Genomic DNA, 21,016 nt, shown 5'->3' on the forward strand with positions numbered 1-21,016 from the left:
GGCTGTCACGTCTGTGCAGTACAAGTTGAGAGTTGTTCAGTTATGGTTCTGTTATCTTAAAAGTATGCTGGCTTGCCTGAAAACAAACATTCAGTTTTCCACTCACTCAGTATTAAATCGGTGTTCTGTGTGTTTCACTTTTTATTACAGATTAAAGAGCTGACAGGCAACCTCAACAGGAACTCCTCCTCATCCAGCCTCTCATCTGGGCCCAGTGGGCCAGAGTCAGACACATCATACCCTAGCACTCCTAACATAGAGAGAAGCATGTCTGTCACAGTGAAGGACCAGCGAAAAGCCATCAGAGCCCTTTTATTCTGGGTTCAGAGAAAAACCAGAAAGTAAGCCAACAAGCTGTCATAGAAAACTGTGTCCCATCTGTCCTGTTCAAGCAGAAGCTCATCTCTCTCTCCTAATGTACCATCATGGCATTGGGTTCTTCTGGCTTTTAAAGTCTGCAGGCAGAAGAGAGACTTTTATAGTCTGCAGGTAGACGTATCACTGCACACATGTGTCTAAAGCAACCATCTGACCTTGAAGCAGCCTGTGTTGCTTCGTGGCTTGATGTTAAATGTTAACTTGCGCTAATCTGTTTGGCACTATTTAAAACAGGATCGTTCCCTCTTCCCCCTCCGTGCAACTTCTGCACAGTCTATTGGATATCTTTTTCTAATTGAAGGGTAGGCATAAATAGAGGTTGAAATGTAGAAGGGGAAAAAAGCCATAGTGAAAGACTTTAATAACAAACAGCCTTTTAAATTAAGCAGCAGCCCTGAGGGAGTTTCTCTGTGTGCTGTAGAGCGCCTAGGACAGAATTTGTATTAGAAGTTTTGTTTCTTCTAAATTAAATATAAAAACTGGTCAAATCTTGGTTTCCTGAGAAATATGTTAACTTGGGGGTCCATTTCTACTGATCAACACATCTCTCGTCTGTAGTAAAAAAGCAATTCTTTCACCAAAACATTTTGATCATTAACACTAGGTAGAATTCCTGTTCAGTTGAACTTTTTCAGTGTAAGTTATCCAGTGCGCACATAAATGCTTGGCATGTATTTTACGTATAATATTATCAGAAAGGATGATTGCCAGAGATAAAAGAGAGCATGGGTCAAACTTACTAATAAATGTAGGATAGCTGTATACCCATCATTTTTGTCTGCTGATAGATTTGTATGTCCAGATCTGCCTGTGAACTCAGATAGAAGCTCTATATAGAGAGCTGATAAAAAAGATACAAATTTACATCTTAAGAGTTTGGTCCTGTGGACCGCATCCCTTGGTTATCTGCAGTGAAGGTAATGGTGCTTGTTGTGCAGATAAACTTTCTCCATTGAGATCCATAGTTAATTGCTGCTAATGCAGACCACATAGGAAGTGTGGTTTTACTCTCAAGGTAGTGCTGATAATGACATTAACAGAGAGGAGGTGCAAAGAGAATGAGAGAAATTAAGGTCTTAGACTTCTCATCCTAGTCAAGGAGTACAAATTGAATCATTTAATGGAGAAAATTGTTCTTGCAACTGTGCTATTAGGAGTGTAATTGAATCATTATAGTTGTCTTCACCAATGACTTGTGCATGATTTTCTATTCTGGGGCCCCATTTCATTGCAAATTTAATTGTTTTTTTCCTAACAAACCTGTGATCTATATGTATACTGACACTATTTGCATTTGGTGAAGTACAATTTTCTGCTATGGAAGGCCAAGTACAGAGGAAAGTGAGTCATTTATGCTTATGTTTTTTAAGTACTCGAGTGTTGGCAGTCATCCGAAGCTATGGCATTAGAGTACTAGAACACAACAGGAATTGCACAAGCATTTGGTTTTGTGAATGTTAAATGTGGTTGCTAAGTACTTGAGGGCTTTGTTTTTACTAGCTGTTTCCTATGAGCAGGTTGATATCGGTTGTTGACCTCACTGACCTGGTCTATGAATCCTTGTGTTTCACTGAAGCATTTTGTGCCTTTTGACTGATGCTGTGACGAGTGCAACGTTAAAGAATCTTTGAAAATGGTGATGTTTTTAACACAACTGCTGTGTAAACTGTATGTAATTCTGTTTAGATACGGTGTTGCAGTTCAGGACTTTGCCAGCAGCTGGAGGAGCGGCCTTGCCTTCTTAGCTATCATAAAAGCAATAGACTCCACTTTGGTAGACATGAAGCATGCACTGGAAAAATCAGCTCGAGAAAACTTGGAGGATGCTTTTAGCATTGCTCAAAACAAGCTGGGTGTTCCTAGGCTCCTAGAGCCAGAAGGTAAAACATTTACATCAGTGTTATTGGGTAACATTCAGACTACCACGAATATATTAATATTGCATTGCCATACCTACCACAAGTGATTGGAATATTGATGTGATTGGTGTGTGGTACTCATTGATATGAAAAAAGATTTGGACGCTGGCTGGTAGTTACATGGTTCTGGTCACACTTGTTCAGATACCTTACCATAATTTTGGCTGTGTGCACTGGTCCTGGTTAATGATTAGATGCTACATGGCATCAATATTGCTAGTGGGCATTAATCACTGCCCTGCTGAGCGGAGAGATGTCTCAATGCAGTAGCAGCATTTCATAATGCCTGCAGTCCACAGAGGCTAAATGTCACTTCAGGATGAAGTGTGTGAGTCATCACACCAGGAAAATGGGTAGAGACCTATTCAAATGTGTTTGCATATCCCAGTTATGTGTATACAAGCATATATCATTGTACAGATAAATGTATGTTTACAAGTGGAGCTGATTCCTACCATGCTTTTTTGCTGAACTCTGTTATGCAGGTGTTAAACCTTGACTTTATGGTTGAAAGCACAAACACCCAAACTGTGCTTTATGTGTCACCTGTTAGAAGAATAGGATCTGCAAAAAATAAGTCTCTGTGCTGTCACTAAACAAGATCACTGTCTAGTGATAGCAACATATATATGCTGTAAATTAAACTTTCCAGGTGGATGAAAAGTGATGCTGGTCAGGGTTCAGTATGTGTTTGGAAACTGGAAAAAGAATTAATGTGAAGAAGATGGTAAGAACTCTTTATACTGTGAACAGTGAAAAGGATTCTACCATCTCTATTCTGTCAGCAAAAGAAAAGTGTTTGTAGCTGCTATTTCTCTCATCATAAAGGCAGATAACTGGCAGTCTGTGCCTCTGCAGAAGTGCTTTCAGGCCATGTGTGCTGATGTGCTGTACACCTTCCTCCATAGATGTAATGGTGGAATCCCCCGATGAGCAGTCCATTGTGACCTATGTGGCCCAGTTCCTTGAACACTTCCCAGAGCTGGAGGGGGTAAGTGTTTACTCTTATGCCACATCCCTTTTTTATTTGCTTTGGTGTAATAAATAAAGGTGTTGCATTTATCTTCTAGGTTTCTTTCTGAGCTGTTTAAAATAAATTAAAATAAATAATTACTCAGCTGTAATTTTTCTCATCTTTGTTAAGCCAAGTGAGCTTTCACTGCAGATTGCTCAGCTGCTTCAGGTAGAACTCTGCATTTAAGCATTTACATCCAATTACAGCTTTCAAAGGTTAGAAGTATTTACATAAGCTCTGCCACTTTGCCATAGTAATTTCAGAACAGTGAAGTTTATCTGTTAATCTATGAAAATGTATTTGACCTTCAATTTGGTTTTGAATTCAAGCTTCTCAAGTATGAGAGTCACTATCAATTTGAATTTAGCATTTGTTGCATCATACTGAAGACACCACAGGCTGAATCTTGTCAATAAAGCTGTCAAAGGCCCTTGTTTGTAAGCATAATGTAAATTACAGCTTAAAGGCCAGGGCTTTAACAAAGATCTTATCAAAAGCAAAGAATCGAGGAGCAGACGTCAGCTGGGACTGATGAAGGTCCTTTGGACAAAAAGATAAATTTAAAATTGTAGCTAAGCAATAGGAGATGTTAAACTGGTGGGGAAATGAGAAGTCCCAGGACCTTGGGAAAAGACCTGCCTAAGATGAAAAAGTGCTCTTGACAAACCTGGTTTAGCACAATCTTTTTAATCTGAAAGAGTTTCCAAGGAACTTGGTGACCCTTGAGTATGTAGGTAATTTTTTTGTGCTTGATTGCATGCACATCAGTCATGATTCTTACATGAAAGCTATTCCATCTCATTTAGTGAATGAAAGTTCCAAGTGTTATTTCATTTCATAGCTTATAAAATCAGTGGACATTACTAAAATCACTGGAATTAAAGTTATTATAATAATCTAATCGTGATTATTAAATGAGATTGCCATTAATATTTGTCAGCCTTAGAACATTTTAATGGCAAAAAAAGAGCCTACCTATTTATTTATTGTTAATACAGTCCATTGGAGCTGAGTAATATAGTGGATTACTATGTTTCATGGTAGATTCTGTGCACTTTTTAGGTTTACTTTACTGCCAGCTTTTGGGATTGAGTCAAAAAAGCCAAATCGATTTTTTCCACAAGTGCAGCAGGGCGAGATGAAAATATGAAGAACTGAGCAGTAGGCTTGTCTCCATTCTGATCTTCCTGTACAAGTGGCTTCTTTATGTTGAGCTTTGTTCAACTCGCTTTACTTGCCACATTGCTCTGCCTATATTTAAAATATGCGAGTAATTAATTGGCCATTCACAAATCACAGGGGCAATGGGTTAGTTTCTTTATCACTTGGGAGAAGTAAAATGATATGTGAGGCACGATTTGTTTTTTAATTGTGTATTGTTACTTGTAGGAAGACTTTACAGATCCTGAGAAGGAGCTTCCAATTGAATCTACGTATGTTCACATAAAAGACACACCTTCAGAAAAGGAAAGCAAAATCTTGATTTTAAGGGAAAGTGACAAAAATATGTACACTGTTAATCATGAAAGGAGTCACCCTGCTCCTCCAAAGGTTCATATTCACGATACCCCTGAGAGAATCCTGTCAGAAACTGTTCCTGAAGCATGTAATGGCAAATCGAATCAAGCGTTAGGTGATTCTCAGGAAATCTGTGATGATGAGCCACAAAGGCCTACTTCACTGAACATTACAGGATCTGTCAGTTATGAATCAAGTTCTTCCTGGGAAGTTCTTAGTGATAAATTGATGCCAGGTGATGGTGGCATATCTGATGATCCACTGAAACAGAGCGATGACCTTTCTCCAGCTGTTCTGACAGACCAGAAAAATTCTGCTGACTCTTTTGAAGACTACTCTGAAGAATTAACTAAAGAAACATATACCGAATACGACAATGAAACAAAGAGCCTTTCAGCCAATACTTCTTCTTTAAGTCCCTTGTCTTGGACTTCAGGTATACTTACAGATGAATCTATAAATAAAGTAGAAGAGAACAATTCTCAAAATTCAATTATTTTACCAGAAGTTACCTCTAAACAAGAAGATACACATAAGTATGTTCTCCATCTTCTAAATGAGGAAGTACTGAAACTGCCAGAAAATGAACATACAAAGCAATCACCTATCTTGGAGACAACAGAAAATAGCCACTGTTCATTCAATGGTTCTAATCTCAAAAGCCAAGAAATATCCACACTGCTAGAAACATCTGATGACTCTCTGTCAGATGTGCCCAATAATGAAGAAGACTCAGACAGCTGCGATGACGATGAGTCTTCAGCAGAAGTGCTACTCAGTTCTTCAAAAGTATCTGTAATACCACATGATCTCTTCTATTATCCACATTATAATGTTCCCATATCAGCAGTTTTGGATGCTTATGCTGAGCCTTGTCTTGAAAGATACGATACTGAAAATGAGAAATCTTTTTCTGAAACAGTAACAGATATTTTAGATGAGAAAGGGATACCTGCACAGGACTACAAGGAGAATGCTCCAGAGCCAGGCTTAGGGAATAATCATGGTGTCCCCTCGTTGGAAATGGATACTGAGAACGGAGAGGAGGAAACAGTAGATATGAACACTCATAGCAGTTCTTTCTATCAAAAGGAAGTGCCGTTACTAATAGGAGAGATAGAAATTGAAATAGACAGCCAAAAAGACACCGGCAATGAAGATTCCATGATTCTACAGCATCCTGAGGTATTTAATTTTTTTATTAGCTGTATTTCTTTATGTATGCATGGGGGGGTTAGTGCCTGAACTCAAGGATTTCTGCACTTGGTTTTCTGCCTCAATAACACTGTTAGCCACAGCCCTCTACTGGAAAGAATGGAATTGCAGTTGATGTGGCATTAACAGAAGAGACTGAGCAGTAATGATACTGCAGAAATTTGAATTTTACTGATGTTTTAAGGTATTTTGAAGCCCCTTTGTAGCTCCTAGGCAGAGGAGATTATGACGGAGGGTATTTGAAATAATTTTTAATGAAATAAACAGGAAGCAATGTTGTTGATATAGAAATGATACAGGTAAAGGAATTCTTTTTGTCTGAATCTAAATAAGTTTGTCTGTGAAAACAAACCAATTTGAGTAGGTTAAGTAATGTGAGTAAAATGCAGGCTTACCTAAACAGGAAGAGAAAAAAGGGCTTTTTTTGGTAGTTATTCTCTGTTTTGGATTTAGGCAAAATTGTATGTCTTCTTGGAAACACTGATTTTGAATTGCCTTACACATTTTCTAGCATAGTAGTGACAGTGTTTACTGGAATGAATGTCCATTTAAGTACTTGAATCATACCCTGCTGCTTACACTTGGTTTGGTCCTAACGTTTATTAGGGCAATGAAGTCAAATTGCTGCTATCCCCAACAGGATAATTGGACATAGATTTAAAAAAAGAAAATCAGAGTGGATTACTTGAAAGAGCTGAATCATGTCATAATTTCTTATGTTTAAAGAACTACCAACTAATTGCATGTCAGTTAAACTGATGATACTTTGCAGCTCAAGGTATCTGAAATTATTTTCAAAACTTGTGTTTTATTCTCTTTAGTAACACCTTCAGTGTCATACTGCATGTAATCTAGCATCTGAGTAAGTTACACCACAGAGCTGCTTAAAAGGTTGGGGAATCAGTCTTGTCTGATGCATAACATTTCTTACTTTCAACAGGTCAGAGAAGATGATCTAGATGACTTTGCAACAGTGGGAATAAGACTGGAAGAAAGTAGTAATGGGGAGGGAAAAAAGGAAAATATGATCGAAGCAGAAGATTTAGAGATCTCAGAAGTTGGGCATACTACACTGTTAGACGATGAACTGGAAGAAATTGCTAATAGCCAAGAGTTGACCAGGTATTTCACATTAACTTTGTCTGAAATGCGTCTAATTGATAGCAACGATACACTTCTAAAGTGCACTGCACTTCTAAAGTATGCCATGACCACTGAATATTTCTTTTGGACTTCTATGATTCGTTGGCTTCTTCCTGTATTTCTCTTAAACATATCAAAGTATTTGGTGCAGGTGAGGCGTGATTTGACTTTGCTGTACAAACTTTGCTACACAAACCCAACTGGATTCCCAGTGCACTTGAACTTTCGAAGAAACTTTGTCAGGCTTGTGTTTCCTGTCATGTATCAATTCTTTTTTAACCATAAAATCTCACCTAGCCATAAGCCTTGCTTAAATGTAGATGATGTAAAAGGTGCAAAAAATGTATCAGATACTGTTTTCCAAAAAAAAAAAACAAAAAACAAACAAACAAAAAGATTCAAATTCGAGCAAAAAAAAACCAAAAAACAATTTAAAGTTTCCCAAAGTTACTGCTTATAATGTTAAGCATAAATTCAAATCCATGTAGTAAAACACACAACAACATGTTCATAGTTTTGCGTAACCTAGAACTAGTGTGAATAATTGCAGTGGCCCTCCTTGAATTCAAAGCAAAACTTCATGAATTAAAGCACTTTACTTTTACGTACGTTTCAGAACTTGTGACAATGATTCCAACATTTATCTCCGAAAAAGGTTTCCTGATACTTCTGAGATGGTAAGTTTGTAGAAATTGACCTTTCTGTCACTATTTCATGATTTCTCCCAAACTCCAGAAGTTCAGATACTTTAAAAGGGACTGCTCTCTATAAAGGTCCTGTGGTAACACAAAAGCCCGGTGTTTTCTAAGACTTTTAGTGCTTTAACCTACAACAATTTAAGCTATTCTTGAATTCTTCCAAATAAACGAAATGGCACCTTACTGATCCTTGGGAAAGCCCACGAAGTACTACTTAATATTCCAATTAAATATACTCTAACTTTGAGGTTTACTTTGTCATTACAGTACAACTGAAATGCTTCACTTTTTGAAGCTTCCTTTACTTGCAGATACAATTTCTTTTAGTTTATGCATTTTCTATATGTGTGTGAGCATCTTGGTCAGAGATTCTCAAGAGTGCCATTTGGATGCACGTTTTACCAAAGAGGCACTTTGCTTCTCCTTTTGTAGTAGTGGTGTAGTGTGTTCTCTACATAGCAGCAGTTAGCCCTTGAAGACAATTGATTGTAATGCGAAACTCCATCCTGAATTGCAGATATAATCATACTGTTTTCTTGCAAGCACACGATACAGCTGAGCTCTGGATGCTCTGGATACAACTACTATTGTGTGAGAGACTGAATTTTATTTTCTTTTTATATCATCTGCTTTTGGTTACTTGTTTGTTTAAGGAAACCTCTGGTGAAAAGGATCAGAAGATGACAGAAATGGATGAAAATCTATTGGTCACTGGGTGAGTAGTTCATCACAAAAAAATCTTACACAAGGAATCTGTAACTTCTAGGTAATTTTGTCAGTGTTGCAAAGGGAAATAAAAGTTAACTGTAGTAGTAGACATCTTATGTACTAGCTCGGGGTCAGTATTTCCCATGGGTGTAAGACACAGAACTTCTCTGTTGCTTGATCTTTCTCTTTAAATAAAATTACCTTTTCTTGGCGTGAGAGGAAAGGCTTGGCTGTCTAAGCAAGGCTGTGAACTCTTTCCCTACATGGTGGATATTTCAAACCAAGAAAAGAGTGGGAGGACGTCCTGTGTGAAACCTCTGGCAGTGCTGGCTCTTTCCAAGTTTAGAAGCCTGTCAAGACAGTGCTAGGGAAAGACAATGCTTAACAGAGCTCTTGCCTCTCCTAGAGCACCTGTGAGCTTCTGCAATTCATGTGTGTGTTTAGTTTGGGCTTACAGTGCTGTGGTGGATCCTGAGCTCAAAATGTGTATTCCTTTGGTATGGGTTTCTACACATCTATTTAAGAAATAAACATTACCTCGCTTTATTACTTCACATTTTCCCTCTCAATTGATACTGAATTAGTACCACCTTGAGTTTCTATTTAAAATGATGGCTGCTTTTAGCTGCAAAAAGTACAGAAAATAGCAAGATCTACTGCCCTGGTCTCAATTATGCTTCCCTTAAAAATACATATGAATAGCTGTCACAGCAATCTATAACCACTGCTTGCTTGCAGACTGCTGCTATTGTTTTGTGTAATACTCATACATATATATCCAGTACATTAATTGAGGGATCAGGATGCCCAGCCCAGAAGAAATGAACTGTGGTTGTAATTCTGGAGCCTTCGTGCAAACTAATTACCTGAGTTGTTAGTTTGTTTTGTGAGGTCTAGGGCTGCTTGTTTACCCTTCTGTGTAGCTGGCAAGAAAAACTCTTTAAGAGTAGCTGTTTTGGAGATGGTATATCAAGTCTGATACACTGGCTGTATCATATACATATATATGTATATATCTTTCTGACTAATGAAAATCAGCTTATGTGAAATGAACTGTTTCTGCATGTGTATTAACTACCTGAGAACTTGTCCAAGTCTTAAGAGTGTTAATTGCTGTTTTAGAGTCCTTAGGAAACACCTGCTAGAGCTCATTATGCATCCTATAGTGTAGCTTGGGTTGTAACCAAGTAGGTTGAAAGTGCAGCTTAAACTGCTGTCTGTTAGAACACTCACTGATCTTTAATGTAAATGTTAACACTTTTTCCTGCCTCGTAACAAATTCTCTCTTATTTTTAGGATGAAAAAGGACATGGAAACAAATGAGATTGCAGCACCTCCTCGCCAGACTCTAAGCGCTGAGCAATTGGAGCTATTCTACTTCATCATTTTCCTCTGGGTGCTTGTCTACTGCCTTTTAGTCCTTCCACAGCTTTTTAGCTTCAAAGTGTGATCTCTGTGGGGTGTGGAAAAATAAAAGACGGTGGCTTGATTGCTTTGTGTATCTACATATAAGTATGTTATTTCAGGTGAAGCACAAGCAGAAATATAGGACCTGGTATTTGTATTTACTATCAGGTTCTCCTCGGTTCCTCTACTGTTGCGCTTATGACAATGTCTAAGCACATTTTATATTATGACAATTGTGTAAATATATATAAAAGACCTGATTTAGTAGCTGCAATTTTGTACATTTGTGCCTTGCTTTATAAGATGCTAAATAAAAATGGGTAATTATCAGTAGAATTATGAACAATTCAGAGCTCTAGTCTTCAAAAATTATTCTTCTGGCTTCATTTACCTGCAGAGGGTCCAACAGCAGTGGAAGAATTCTTGTTGGCTTGCCCATGAATCTGGCCGTCCTACAAGAGCAAGGCTTGAAATGAGCTTTTTCCATGGAGTTCTTTGAGGGAGGTGGAGGTAGAGCAGAGTTGGAGTTGAGACATTCCTGCTGCAGGAATTCAACTATAATCCTAGTGGCAATCCAGTGGAGCAGCAAAATCAGGTGGAGGGTTATTTGTGGAGGGAAGATTGTTTTTTTTAGGATGTAAATTCATTTTTATGGCGAACCTGTTATGTTTAAATTGCAGGAACAAATTGGGTGTGGAGCAGTGCTACCTGCTTCTTAGGAAGGATCGTGTGAGAAATCTTAATCCAGGAATTTCTCTACAGATTACCTGAAGAAAGATACTTTCTGTGTTGGCCATGTGTTCTATGGTGGCCATCTTTGAGAAAGATCAGGAAGGGATTGGTGGTTTTTGTTCGTTTTGAATACTGTACCTTGTGCTTGTGAGACAGCATCTGATTCCTTCTTTCTGATGAAAAAAGATACTTACCAGATCATGTCATCGTTTCTCTTTTCTAAAGATACAAAATATGACGGGTCATCTAATTTCTAAGGCTACTGCTGAAGCATAAGTGCATTGTTATGAAAGGGCTAGAAATATTCTTTAAGCATATAAATCAATGACAAAGGTAAACCTCAGTATAGATAAATGCTGACAGCCTTTCTTTACTCTCCAGTATAACTGGATACACTTTTGTGCACAGGCAGTTAAGCCATTTCTGCCTCTTACATTTTTAGCCACATCAGCAATCGCTTTAGGGTATTTGATTTAGCTTTTCAGCCAGAGGAAGGGTACCAGCGCACTACAGGGTGAAAGAGAAGTCTTCAAATTCAGTTCAATTGCACTTATTTCTTAGTCATCATCAGAGATTATCTGGAGTTCAGTTACAGTCTTTCTGGAGAATTTTACCCCTATCAGAGTTCAGTGAAGGAGAATCATTTCCATTTTGTCTTCTTTCTCCTAAGAAAATGAATTGGAAGGAGAAGATCTTTGGATGTCTCATCCAAACTACTGACATCCATAAAGGTGTATGTGTAAGCATGTAAGCCTGCATCATTATTCCACTGTTCAAAATCCAGTCCCTTCCTGCAAGTGCCCTCCCTGTTCTGAAAATGTTGCTCCTTGTTGGTCTTCGTGTGCCATTCCTAGCTCACAGTCTAAAAGCCTGACTGTGAAGCTTTCATTGTAGCAAAGGGTTTTCTAATGTGCTGGCTCAAAGACTGTCTTGAGGCATCTGAGATTTTAAAGGCTGGTGGACCATCTTTTATCTCGCCAGCAGATACGTGCAGGGTCTGAATAAGGAGGTTTCTTCTGAAAAAAAAAGACCTGGGTTTTCGAAAAGTGCTAAGTTTGAAGTGACCTCATTTGATACTTTGATTTAGTAGTAGAATTCAGGTTATATGGGTACTGATCTGTTAAGATATAAAACCAGTTCTTGTTGAGCAAGTGTATGCATAGGAAGGTACTGTGAAGTGTGTTGGGAAGTGCTTGTAGATTACTGGATAAAAGAGTGTTTGGTGTTCAGAGAAGCACCATTACAGGCTACAAAACAGCTGTAACAGGATGCTTCAACGTTATTGCTGTTGTGTAACTGAACTGCAAAGTGTTTCATTGCAGCTTTATAGAAAGTGCGAGAAATGGTTTAGGATTAAAGACAAAGCCCTGCAAAACATTTATGGGGCAGATGTCTTACAGCTGAAGAAATGAGTTTAACAGTCATGGAATCTACAAAGCGAAATGAATGCAGCCTTTGCCAGGTTGTAGGAAATGATCAGGGCAAGTACAGCTTGCAGTAATAAGATAAAAAAAAAAGACAATCACTTTTTTAATGCCGTGAATATTTTTGATAGATTGAGCTCTAAAATGTATTTTAATTGAGTTTCTAGATTATAATGAATGTGTCTACAGAATTTTATGCAAAGCTTCGGAGTTCAGCTGTTTTAAAAAAGATTTTTTTTTTTTTTTATATAGCGGTGATTATTTTATCTATATATTTAATAGAACTGTAAAACCATTTGAAGAATACCTGTAAAACTATGTGTATGTGATACGATTATTTATTAATGATGACTCACAAGAATGGACATTGAGCTATGCACCAGTTGGATTGTCCATTTGGAAAATGGAAACTGCAAACAGAGGAAGGGTTCCTGCTGCACAGTGGACTTGAAAGACGTGGGACAGGATTTGAATACAACTGTGTGATTCTTAAAGCTGCATAGCTATATATCATTTTGTGATGTTAACCTTCAGCTAAAGTTGCAAATTATATTGAGTGATTAAGCTACTTTCTTGCATTAAAACTTCCTGAGGCTGAAATTTCAACATGTTAGTATTTGGTGTTTAACTCGCTTATTTCCTTTACATCTTCTGATGACGATCACTATGACTTCTTCATCAAAGGAGTGAGCCACTGAATTTACTGGGGCCCAGGTTTTTTTATTAATATTTTTTTTCAGAGCTTTCGGTACCCATCCTCACATAATCAGAGCTTTTAGAAGAGGAATTTGGCCAGTGTGTGTGCTCTCATATTTATCCATCAAAGAAGATAATTAGTGCATTATCACTTATGTGTAGCTTTAAGTACTTGGGAGTCCCTTCTTACCAAGCGCAAACATGAATGCATCCAGTGATGTATTCAGTTCTCGACTTCCGTGAAAGTCAGTGTGACACATCTGTGTGCTAAGCACACGCTACAGGATCTGGCCATGAGGAGACTTAGCTTTCATCACATAGGCCAGAAGTAGCCAAAGCCTATACATTGCCTTAGGGCTAGAACCCCTCAAATCCAAGGTACACAAACAATGCCACAGACTTTAGCTAACCCCTTTAAATGCATCACATTTGTTGCATAAATTATGTAGGACCAAACCCCTCCTTCTAGGAAGTTACCATCCGCTGCCAGTTTTGATTAAGAGGACAGCAGCAGGGAACAAGTGTCTGGAATGCAGGGTAATGTCACAGGTTAGAAAGTGCCTGTGAAAGTTCCCAAACCTCCACAGCCAAAAGCTCTGACCTGACAAAAGGTCACCCCTTGATTTCCACTGGGCTAATAGATGGTGAACCTGAAAGAAGGAAAGAAAAATCCCTAAAGTGTTTGTATTTCCATGCTGTGCAGTTTTTTGTCAAGTAAGTAACTTCAAATTCTTCCCCACTGCACACCACTGATGATGCTCATTTACACACACCAGACTGATGTGTGTTCATATTCCAGTGTTGTACATACACGGGGCATGCACGAGTGCAAGTTGCTCCCCCACACCCCACCATGGCGGAGCTGTTTGTGCCAGAGGATGGGATTTATAGGCACATTTAAAGGATATCAGAAAAGACATATTCTGAATGGGAAAGCTTGCTTACTCTGTCCTTCTCTTGACTCACTGCTCTATAGCCCACAAAAGGCAAAAACAATTAACCTTTTATTCTCAAGTGCTGTGTCTGTTTCAGTGTTATCTTAACTGAAATTGTGGAATATCAAACAATTTCTTTCTTCCTCTGAATATGAGACATGGAAAACTCACTTCCACCTCAGTGGCGCTTTTGATGACTCCTTTTCAGACAGCTGCTACTGCTGATAATGGAAAATGAGAACGGTGTTATTTTCTCACCATGAGGGGAATGTCTAAGTTTATGTCTCTGGAACATAAAATTGGCCCCTGGGTGATTAATACAATTCTTTCCTCATGAAAAGGTTAGAAGGGGCAATAAAAATAATTAATTTGACCTCAGTGAGAAATAGTAAAAAATAACATTCCAAGAAAGGCTGTGTTCAAGTCAGGTAATATTTTACTGCCAAAGTAGTTTCATTACTTTCATTGGGCCTTCCTGGAATCTCTTTGATTCATGGAATACATTTGCTCTGTGCCCAAGGAACCACTCATACAGGGCAGCTCTGATCCACAGCTGTCACTAGACTGTAACAGATAATCACCAGTGTTTACTTAGAAATGACTGGTCTAATTTAATTCAATTAACTTTCAACTTATGTGCTATTCGTTTTGTAGAGAAACAACAGGCTTTTTTCTTTTTCTTTAATGCTGAAGAACTTGCAGTTAAACACTGTAAATCAAATACATCTTTTTGCTACAGTCAAAAGAATTCAACCTCTGCTTTTGTATTGAATGAAACATGTTTTAGTTTGCCATACCACTGCATGCTATCTTATTCTTCTGTGTAAAAAGCAAAAGAAAAACCCCTGTTTTACCCTGATCAATTTTACCATTCTTATTAAAGTTCTTCAATTTAAAAGGATCGATGAAGTTGTATATTTCTAAGGATTTAACTAGAGACATTTATAAGTAAGGGATGGCATATTCAAAAAACATGGTACCCGTTGGTGAGTGGTAAGGAATGAATGTTATTTAAATGAGAACAAATGAAAGGAGGACTTGCTTGGTATCAAAAGGCGTACTGAAGGAGATGCGTTTCTGTGTATTTTAAAATACATTCCTTCTAAATGCTTTCAGTCAGTGGTATGTATTGAACATTTGCACCTGTTGCTCAAAGCTAATTTCTGTGAGAAAGAAATGTATTCTTGTGTATAGTTGGTACAATAGCGAAGAAAATGTTTTTAGATACTGTTCCTCTGTACTAAGATTAGTATTCACTAGTGAATAGTTCCTCTTTATTTTATAAAATCTCCAGTTTTGAAATAAAGGGACAGGCTTCCTGTACTGAAACCGTTACCTGTGAGTTTGTCCTTTTCCTCTCTGTATATTGTCAGACTCCTAATGTCAGCACAGATTTTGCCCTTACTTTGCATTTTAGTGCCCAGAAACTGTACTCGCTTTTTAGTAGAGAAGATCTCATCAAACAGAGTAAATTCACAAAGAGCGTTGTTTTCCCACTTATCAAAAGAGCGACCTTTAATTCTGGAGGAGGAAGCCAAAGTTTTATTCCAGTCAACAAACAATGAACTTCAAGTTTTCCTGGCGGTTATTTATTACTTTCTTAATGCGTGGAAATTGGTATTACAAAGGTAAGCTTTCAAAACCAGTTGTGCCAAATTTAATATTAATCTTAATATTCAATTTATCTGGCCTATTTCTAGGTAAGAAGCTAAGTGTTAGACCAGTGAAGCAGCAACTTATTAGGTGCAGAACTGATTCGTATTTACTATGCTCCTCCCCCTACATCTCAATTCCATTTGCAGTGTACGAGCAAAGGAGAATAATCAAAATACAACAGAGATGCAGTACAGGTGAGAATCAGTCAAGTGATCTGCCTCCAGAAATACAGAAATAAACATCATAAAACTACATGGGGAATGGAGTATGAGTACTTATTTTCTAAGTAAACTTAAAGGCTAATGGGTATCATGCTTTAGGAATGGTGAATGTTCCTGTATTCCTTGCTACAAAATCGCCTCATACACTGTCAGTGTGTTTCGCACAACTCTTGCTGCTGGTACTTATTTATTGGGTCATCCTCCCCCACACCTAGTGCTTGTAGACAGTAAGGTAATATTCATAATGCTATTGACAGTCTGGGAGGAACATATATTATTGCAAGGGTATAGGTTTCAAAATTTAGTTCAATTACAAAGATGGCATGAGTAGGAATTGTTGGATTTGATTTCTTTTGCACTACCATGGGATATAAATCATCTTGATCGCAATCGCAAAATTAATCTCCCTTTCCTTTCTGTGCAAATACAGTTTTTGTAGCTTAAACGTGATGCAAATGATGCAGGACAGGAAACATACCTATCTGGATTATGACAGCAATACAGACAAGCATGGCTGTCATTTCAGATAAGAAACTGGTCTGCATGTCATGCTTTTGTAGCAGCCCAAACCTACTGAGGGTAACCGGTGGGCATAAGGCATATATATATATATTCTGGTTGCTCTCTGTGCAGTGCTTACTTTACCTGACTAGTAGATAAATGCCAGCAGAGCCATGAGTACCTTCAAACTATATATAACAAAATCTCAGACTTGAGCTGTAAATTCTCTTAAAGCAACAATAACACGTAGCCAGGTAAGAAATGACAATAATCTTTTATTGAATTGTTTGTATTGATATTACAAGGATTATTTCCACTAGAGTTAATTAGAATATTTTATCAAGTGTTTTCTGGTGAATAAGTCTGTTCCATGCTAAGACGGTACCATTGGCCTCGTCTCTGTGCCCCCCAAACCCCACACTTTGGAATGTGATGTAACATGATCAAAGCAAAATGCACAGCACCCTCTGCTGTAAATACTTTGAACTGATTATTTTTTGCATTACTTTTATGGCTGATCTGTACCCAGGGGAACTGATTAAGCATTTTGCTACTATGTATTTTCTGCACGTTAGCAAGAATCATCATAACTGTAGCAGCTGGGTATGTTTATATATTACAAAGTATTATTTCTTGATTCTCAGGCAAAGGAGCATAAAAATGTATATTTCAAGGCTATTAAGAACCATTGTTAATTATGGTATGACAGATCTCTTGTACAGCAGCTGTATGTGAAATGCAGGGATTACACAACTTGCTTAAAGTAACTTCAAGTCAGTGATAAATGGGAGCAGAAAAGACACTACAACCGGTAAGAATATTTACATTTCACTTGCACTGAGGGAAATAATATCCTTTTGTAGAGTTATGAAGCCTTAAAGCACTGTGAGATTTCTTTTAACCTGTATCCTGGAGGGGAAACCAACAGTTTGCACAACCTGAGACCTTGAAATCTCAGCTCCAGTTTTAAGAATGGTCTCTGCTCAAAGAGAGGCGTTTTCTTTCCTCCAGCTTCCTCCTTCGTACTCGTACCTGCAGCTTTTTCTCATAATACGTTGCAGATGTTGCTATTAGTGCCATGGCTTCAAGTGTTTGTAACTGCTTTTTTTTCTGCAGTGATTCACAACTGTGAACAGAAAAACCCGGTAGCCAGAATAGGAGCTATTTGAGAGGGAAGTCTCAATTTACATTTTCTGAAGTGAGGTGAAGAACAGACACATCCTTTACAGAAACTTGCTTACAACACTCCGGCCTGTATTTTTTGCAGTGCCAGTTTGTTTCAAAGTACACCGCTGAAATAATGTGATGCAAAGACAAAACAGCATCGTGGCTGGTATCAGCAGCAGGAAACAACAGAGGTCACCATTGACTCATAGGAAGGAATCTCTTCAGAATCCATTTTGGAACCCGATTTGATATGCAGAGCCAAAAGCAAAGCCTGGTTTCTGCTGGCTTAATTTCAAAGTTCTGTAGCATGAACAATTACTTGCCTATGACTTCCTTTAAATTGCATTTTCCCTCCATTCCAACCCATATGCATTTCTTTTTTTTCACTGCTACCCAGCAGGAATAATCAGAAACAAAATCCAGTATCATTTATTGATATATTTTATAGAAAGGGGGAGATAAATATCTCTGTTTGTTGTTGTTGTTGCTGCCGTGGTCTTACTGCAGTTATCGCATAGAGTAAAGCATCAGTGTTTCCAGCACCAAAGATATTGTGAAAGCTGTGATCTGGTGAATAATCATTATTTCTGTCCTGGATTTTAAGTAGTTGGGTTATTCTATTCCTTTCATCCAGTGTCCTGTTCATGGGGTTATTTTTGTTTTGTTTGTTTTGTTATTATCCTTATGAGTTGTTTATTTTTCCTCACCAAACACTGAATTCTAAGTACTTTGAAGTATGTTTTAGAGCTTTTAACACACCGATGACTTCCTTTTAAAGATTATTCTAAGAAATTTGTGAAATTAACGGAGAGTTTAATTTTTGATATGGGCTGAAAAATCTCAACATTAGCTGTTATAATGCAAGCAAGTGACAAGAAATATTCCTAGTTCACAAAGGAGTGGGTAGAGGTGATGGAACAATACAATACAGTACAAGTTCTATCCCAACTGTGCTTTTAAATCAAAAACTCCTGTCAGCCAGCAGGCTCAAAGAGGAAGTAGCTGTGGAGAAAGACACCCTTTTCTTTATATGAAAATAACTTCCAGAATTCTCCTGGCATTACTGTGTTTTGTTTTTTATGTTTTAAGTATTCTGTTTGTCTTCTCTTTGAACCTACTTGAATTGGATAAAATTCATTATTTAATCATGGCCTGCAGATGATTAAGGAGGGTGTTTTTTTTTTTCTGCTTTATTTTATGTTAGAAATAATCAAGAATGCCAATTTCCTTCAGTACTTCAGTTAAATTGGAAAAATAGACCCATATGTTCTGACAGCTCCCACTGGATAAGACTGAACAGCTGCTCCTCTTCCTAAGGTTTTGTCACGGGATATAATTATTCTTCCAACCATAAAAAAACAGAAGGGTGTCCCTTCAACACTATAAAAATACCTAATACGGTAATATTTAATAACATGGGCATTACAAAAGAAATGTGCTCTAAATAGCAACTAAGATTTGAGCTAAGTAAAGAAAACTCTATCACTTTGATGAATCATTTTATCCAGGTTTAAATGAACCTCAGGGTGCTCTGGTTACCCTTATTTCTTCATACATATTTTGTAGGCACAAACTGTTGTAGGAAGGAAGGTGGAATGCAGAGGGAATGAAGAAAGCTGGATCTCCAGTGACAGATCTGCAGCTGCATATGCATCACATTCAGCACAACTTAAAAGGGCAGCAGCTGGCAAGAAATGGTTTTATATTGCATTTACAGTTTTCTTCTTTATTAGGCAACAAGGACGATCTCCAGTCCCTTTGTAAGTAACTGTGATCCTAGGATGGTCCTAACTTACCTACCTGGACTAGCAAAAGCATGATTAGTGCCATACCTGCATGCCTGAAATATCTTGCAGAGCTCTTTGCAGCAAGGCAAAGAGGATCAGAACAATGCAGCATGCAACTAAATTATCCACTGTGGAACAGAGAAGCCAGGTGCATATATTTACATTATTTGAAGACCTCTTTCCATAAGAATGACCACATGGCTCATGTGTGGATATATCTTTACAGTATCAGTGTGGTGATTTCTATGGGTAGTACACACATATGATCACTCACTTGTGCCATAGATAAAACCTGTTCTGAACTTTAAGTGTGAATATCCCACCACTGTTGTGAAGCATGGCAAAATACGCATCTTGCTCTTTCACAAAGAGTGAGACAACTATGGAAAATTAAGAGCTTTTGGACATATATGAGTGAAGGATGAAGGAAAGTTAAGCAGAAAAATTAAGCCTTGCAGTTAGCAAATGAAATGAGACCAAAAAAACTGTTGCCCCAGCAATAAGACTTTTGCCACTTGCTTCCACCTTTTAGTACACATCTTTTTAACACACTCAGGAGAAAAAAAAAACATCACCAACAACCACCAAAATTTCTCTTGTTGGTCAGCGATTTAATTTGTTCATAGTGTAAATGAAACCCCTTGAAGAGGGCAGCAAGGTAAAAAGGATGAGCTGTTAAACCCATGGAAAGCGACAGGACAATCTAAACAGCTGATGTGGACTCTAATAAACATGGACCAACTCAGCAAAAGGTGAGCACAATGTGCTGAAGAACAGGAAAGGTCTTGTGAATTGATGTAGATGCAGCTTTTCAAGGTTGCCTCCAGACATAGCTGTTCAAGACTGAGGCTGCAATTCTGTGCTCCAACACTGCTGTAACTGATAACTGGGCATTAATAGTTCCACCAAACTGCCACTCACAAGGGGATGGAACAAGACAGAAATAGGATGTGATTACTACACTTCAATTCCCTGATGATCCATCCCAGCTGACATTAGGCTTGAGGGACTTTTAAACTCAACATATGAATCTACAAGAGATATTCTTTTCCTTATTTGCCCTGGGCATCTCTCTGGTTCAGGCTTCACCTATGGATCTAAGTCATGCAATAATCATGACTGGAGCTTTGATTATTAGCTTCATCTCTGTGAGGAGGGTTCCGTCTTCTCACCAGTCACAAAGAGATGATGCCATGGAAGGTAGGAGTTAGGGAGTTAGCAGTCATGTGGCACTGCAGCCCAGTTTAGGTAAACTCAAGGCCTTTTACTATTTTGCAGTTTTCCCCCGGTTTTTCCAAGGACTTTTAAACACTGATGTCAATTGCATCATGGAAATAAAAGCTGGAAAACAGTAGCATGTGACATAGAAGAGAAACAGTGTTCTATTGTTTATGCCCAACCCATTTGCTTCTCTTTGATGCTTCACCTGAAGGGTTTTGACAGTGAAGTTACATCAGCTGAAAAGCTACATTCATGAAATTTACGGGCACTTAAAAAAAGTGTTGCATCTCACAATGTTACTGAAGAGAGGGCTGACAAGAAACTCAGTGAGACCAACGGCCCAGCTGGTCTTTCAGCGATAAAAACAGTGCCCCGCAGGCGGCCTCGCCATCTCCGCACCCCGCAGAGCTCACTCATCTACCCGCAGCCCTGCCAAGATGGCGGTCGCCGCCCTCCCCTCAGCGCTGCCGCCCGAGCGCGTGCGCGAGGAAGGAGCGGAGGAGAAGAGGAGGCCGCGAGCCTCGCCATGCTTTGGAGGGGAAGGCGCACACACGTGAGCTCTTGGACCACCCGGCAGCTCCCGAGCAGCTGCTGTGTCGCCTCGCCGCATTGGCTGATTTGTGAACCTTTCACCTTTTATCGAGGTCTCGCCGCCAATTGCTTGATTCCTTTCAT

General features: G+C 38.5%; 1 protein-coding gene across 1 annotated transcript in view; it reads left to right on the plus strand.

Moving 5' to 3' along the window:
- The window catches only part of CLMN (calmin), a 70,188-nt gene extending 55,072 nt beyond the window's left edge, over positions 1-15,116 (plus strand). The window contains exons 6-13 of the mRNA XM_072337871.1: positions 151-341; positions 2,065-2,258; positions 3,206-3,288; positions 4,702-6,015; positions 6,986-7,167; positions 7,805-7,865; positions 8,540-8,601; positions 9,891-15,116. Coding sequence (XP_072193972.1) covers positions 151-341; positions 2,065-2,258; positions 3,206-3,288; positions 4,702-6,015; positions 6,986-7,167; positions 7,805-7,865; positions 8,540-8,601; positions 9,891-10,044 — 2,241 coding nt within the window. The 3' untranslated portion in view covers positions 10,045-15,116. The remainder of the gene's footprint in view (positions 1-150; positions 342-2,064; positions 2,259-3,205; positions 3,289-4,701; positions 6,016-6,985; positions 7,168-7,804; positions 7,866-8,539; positions 8,602-9,890) is intronic.
- Positions 15,117-21,016: the final 5,900 nt, after the last annotated feature.

Source organism: Excalfactoria chinensis, chromosome 5 (assembly GCF_039878825.1).
Source record: "Excalfactoria chinensis isolate bCotChi1 chromosome 5, bCotChi1.hap2, whole genome shotgun sequence".
NCBI lineage: Eukaryota > Metazoa > Chordata > Aves > Galliformes > Phasianidae > Excalfactoria > Excalfactoria chinensis.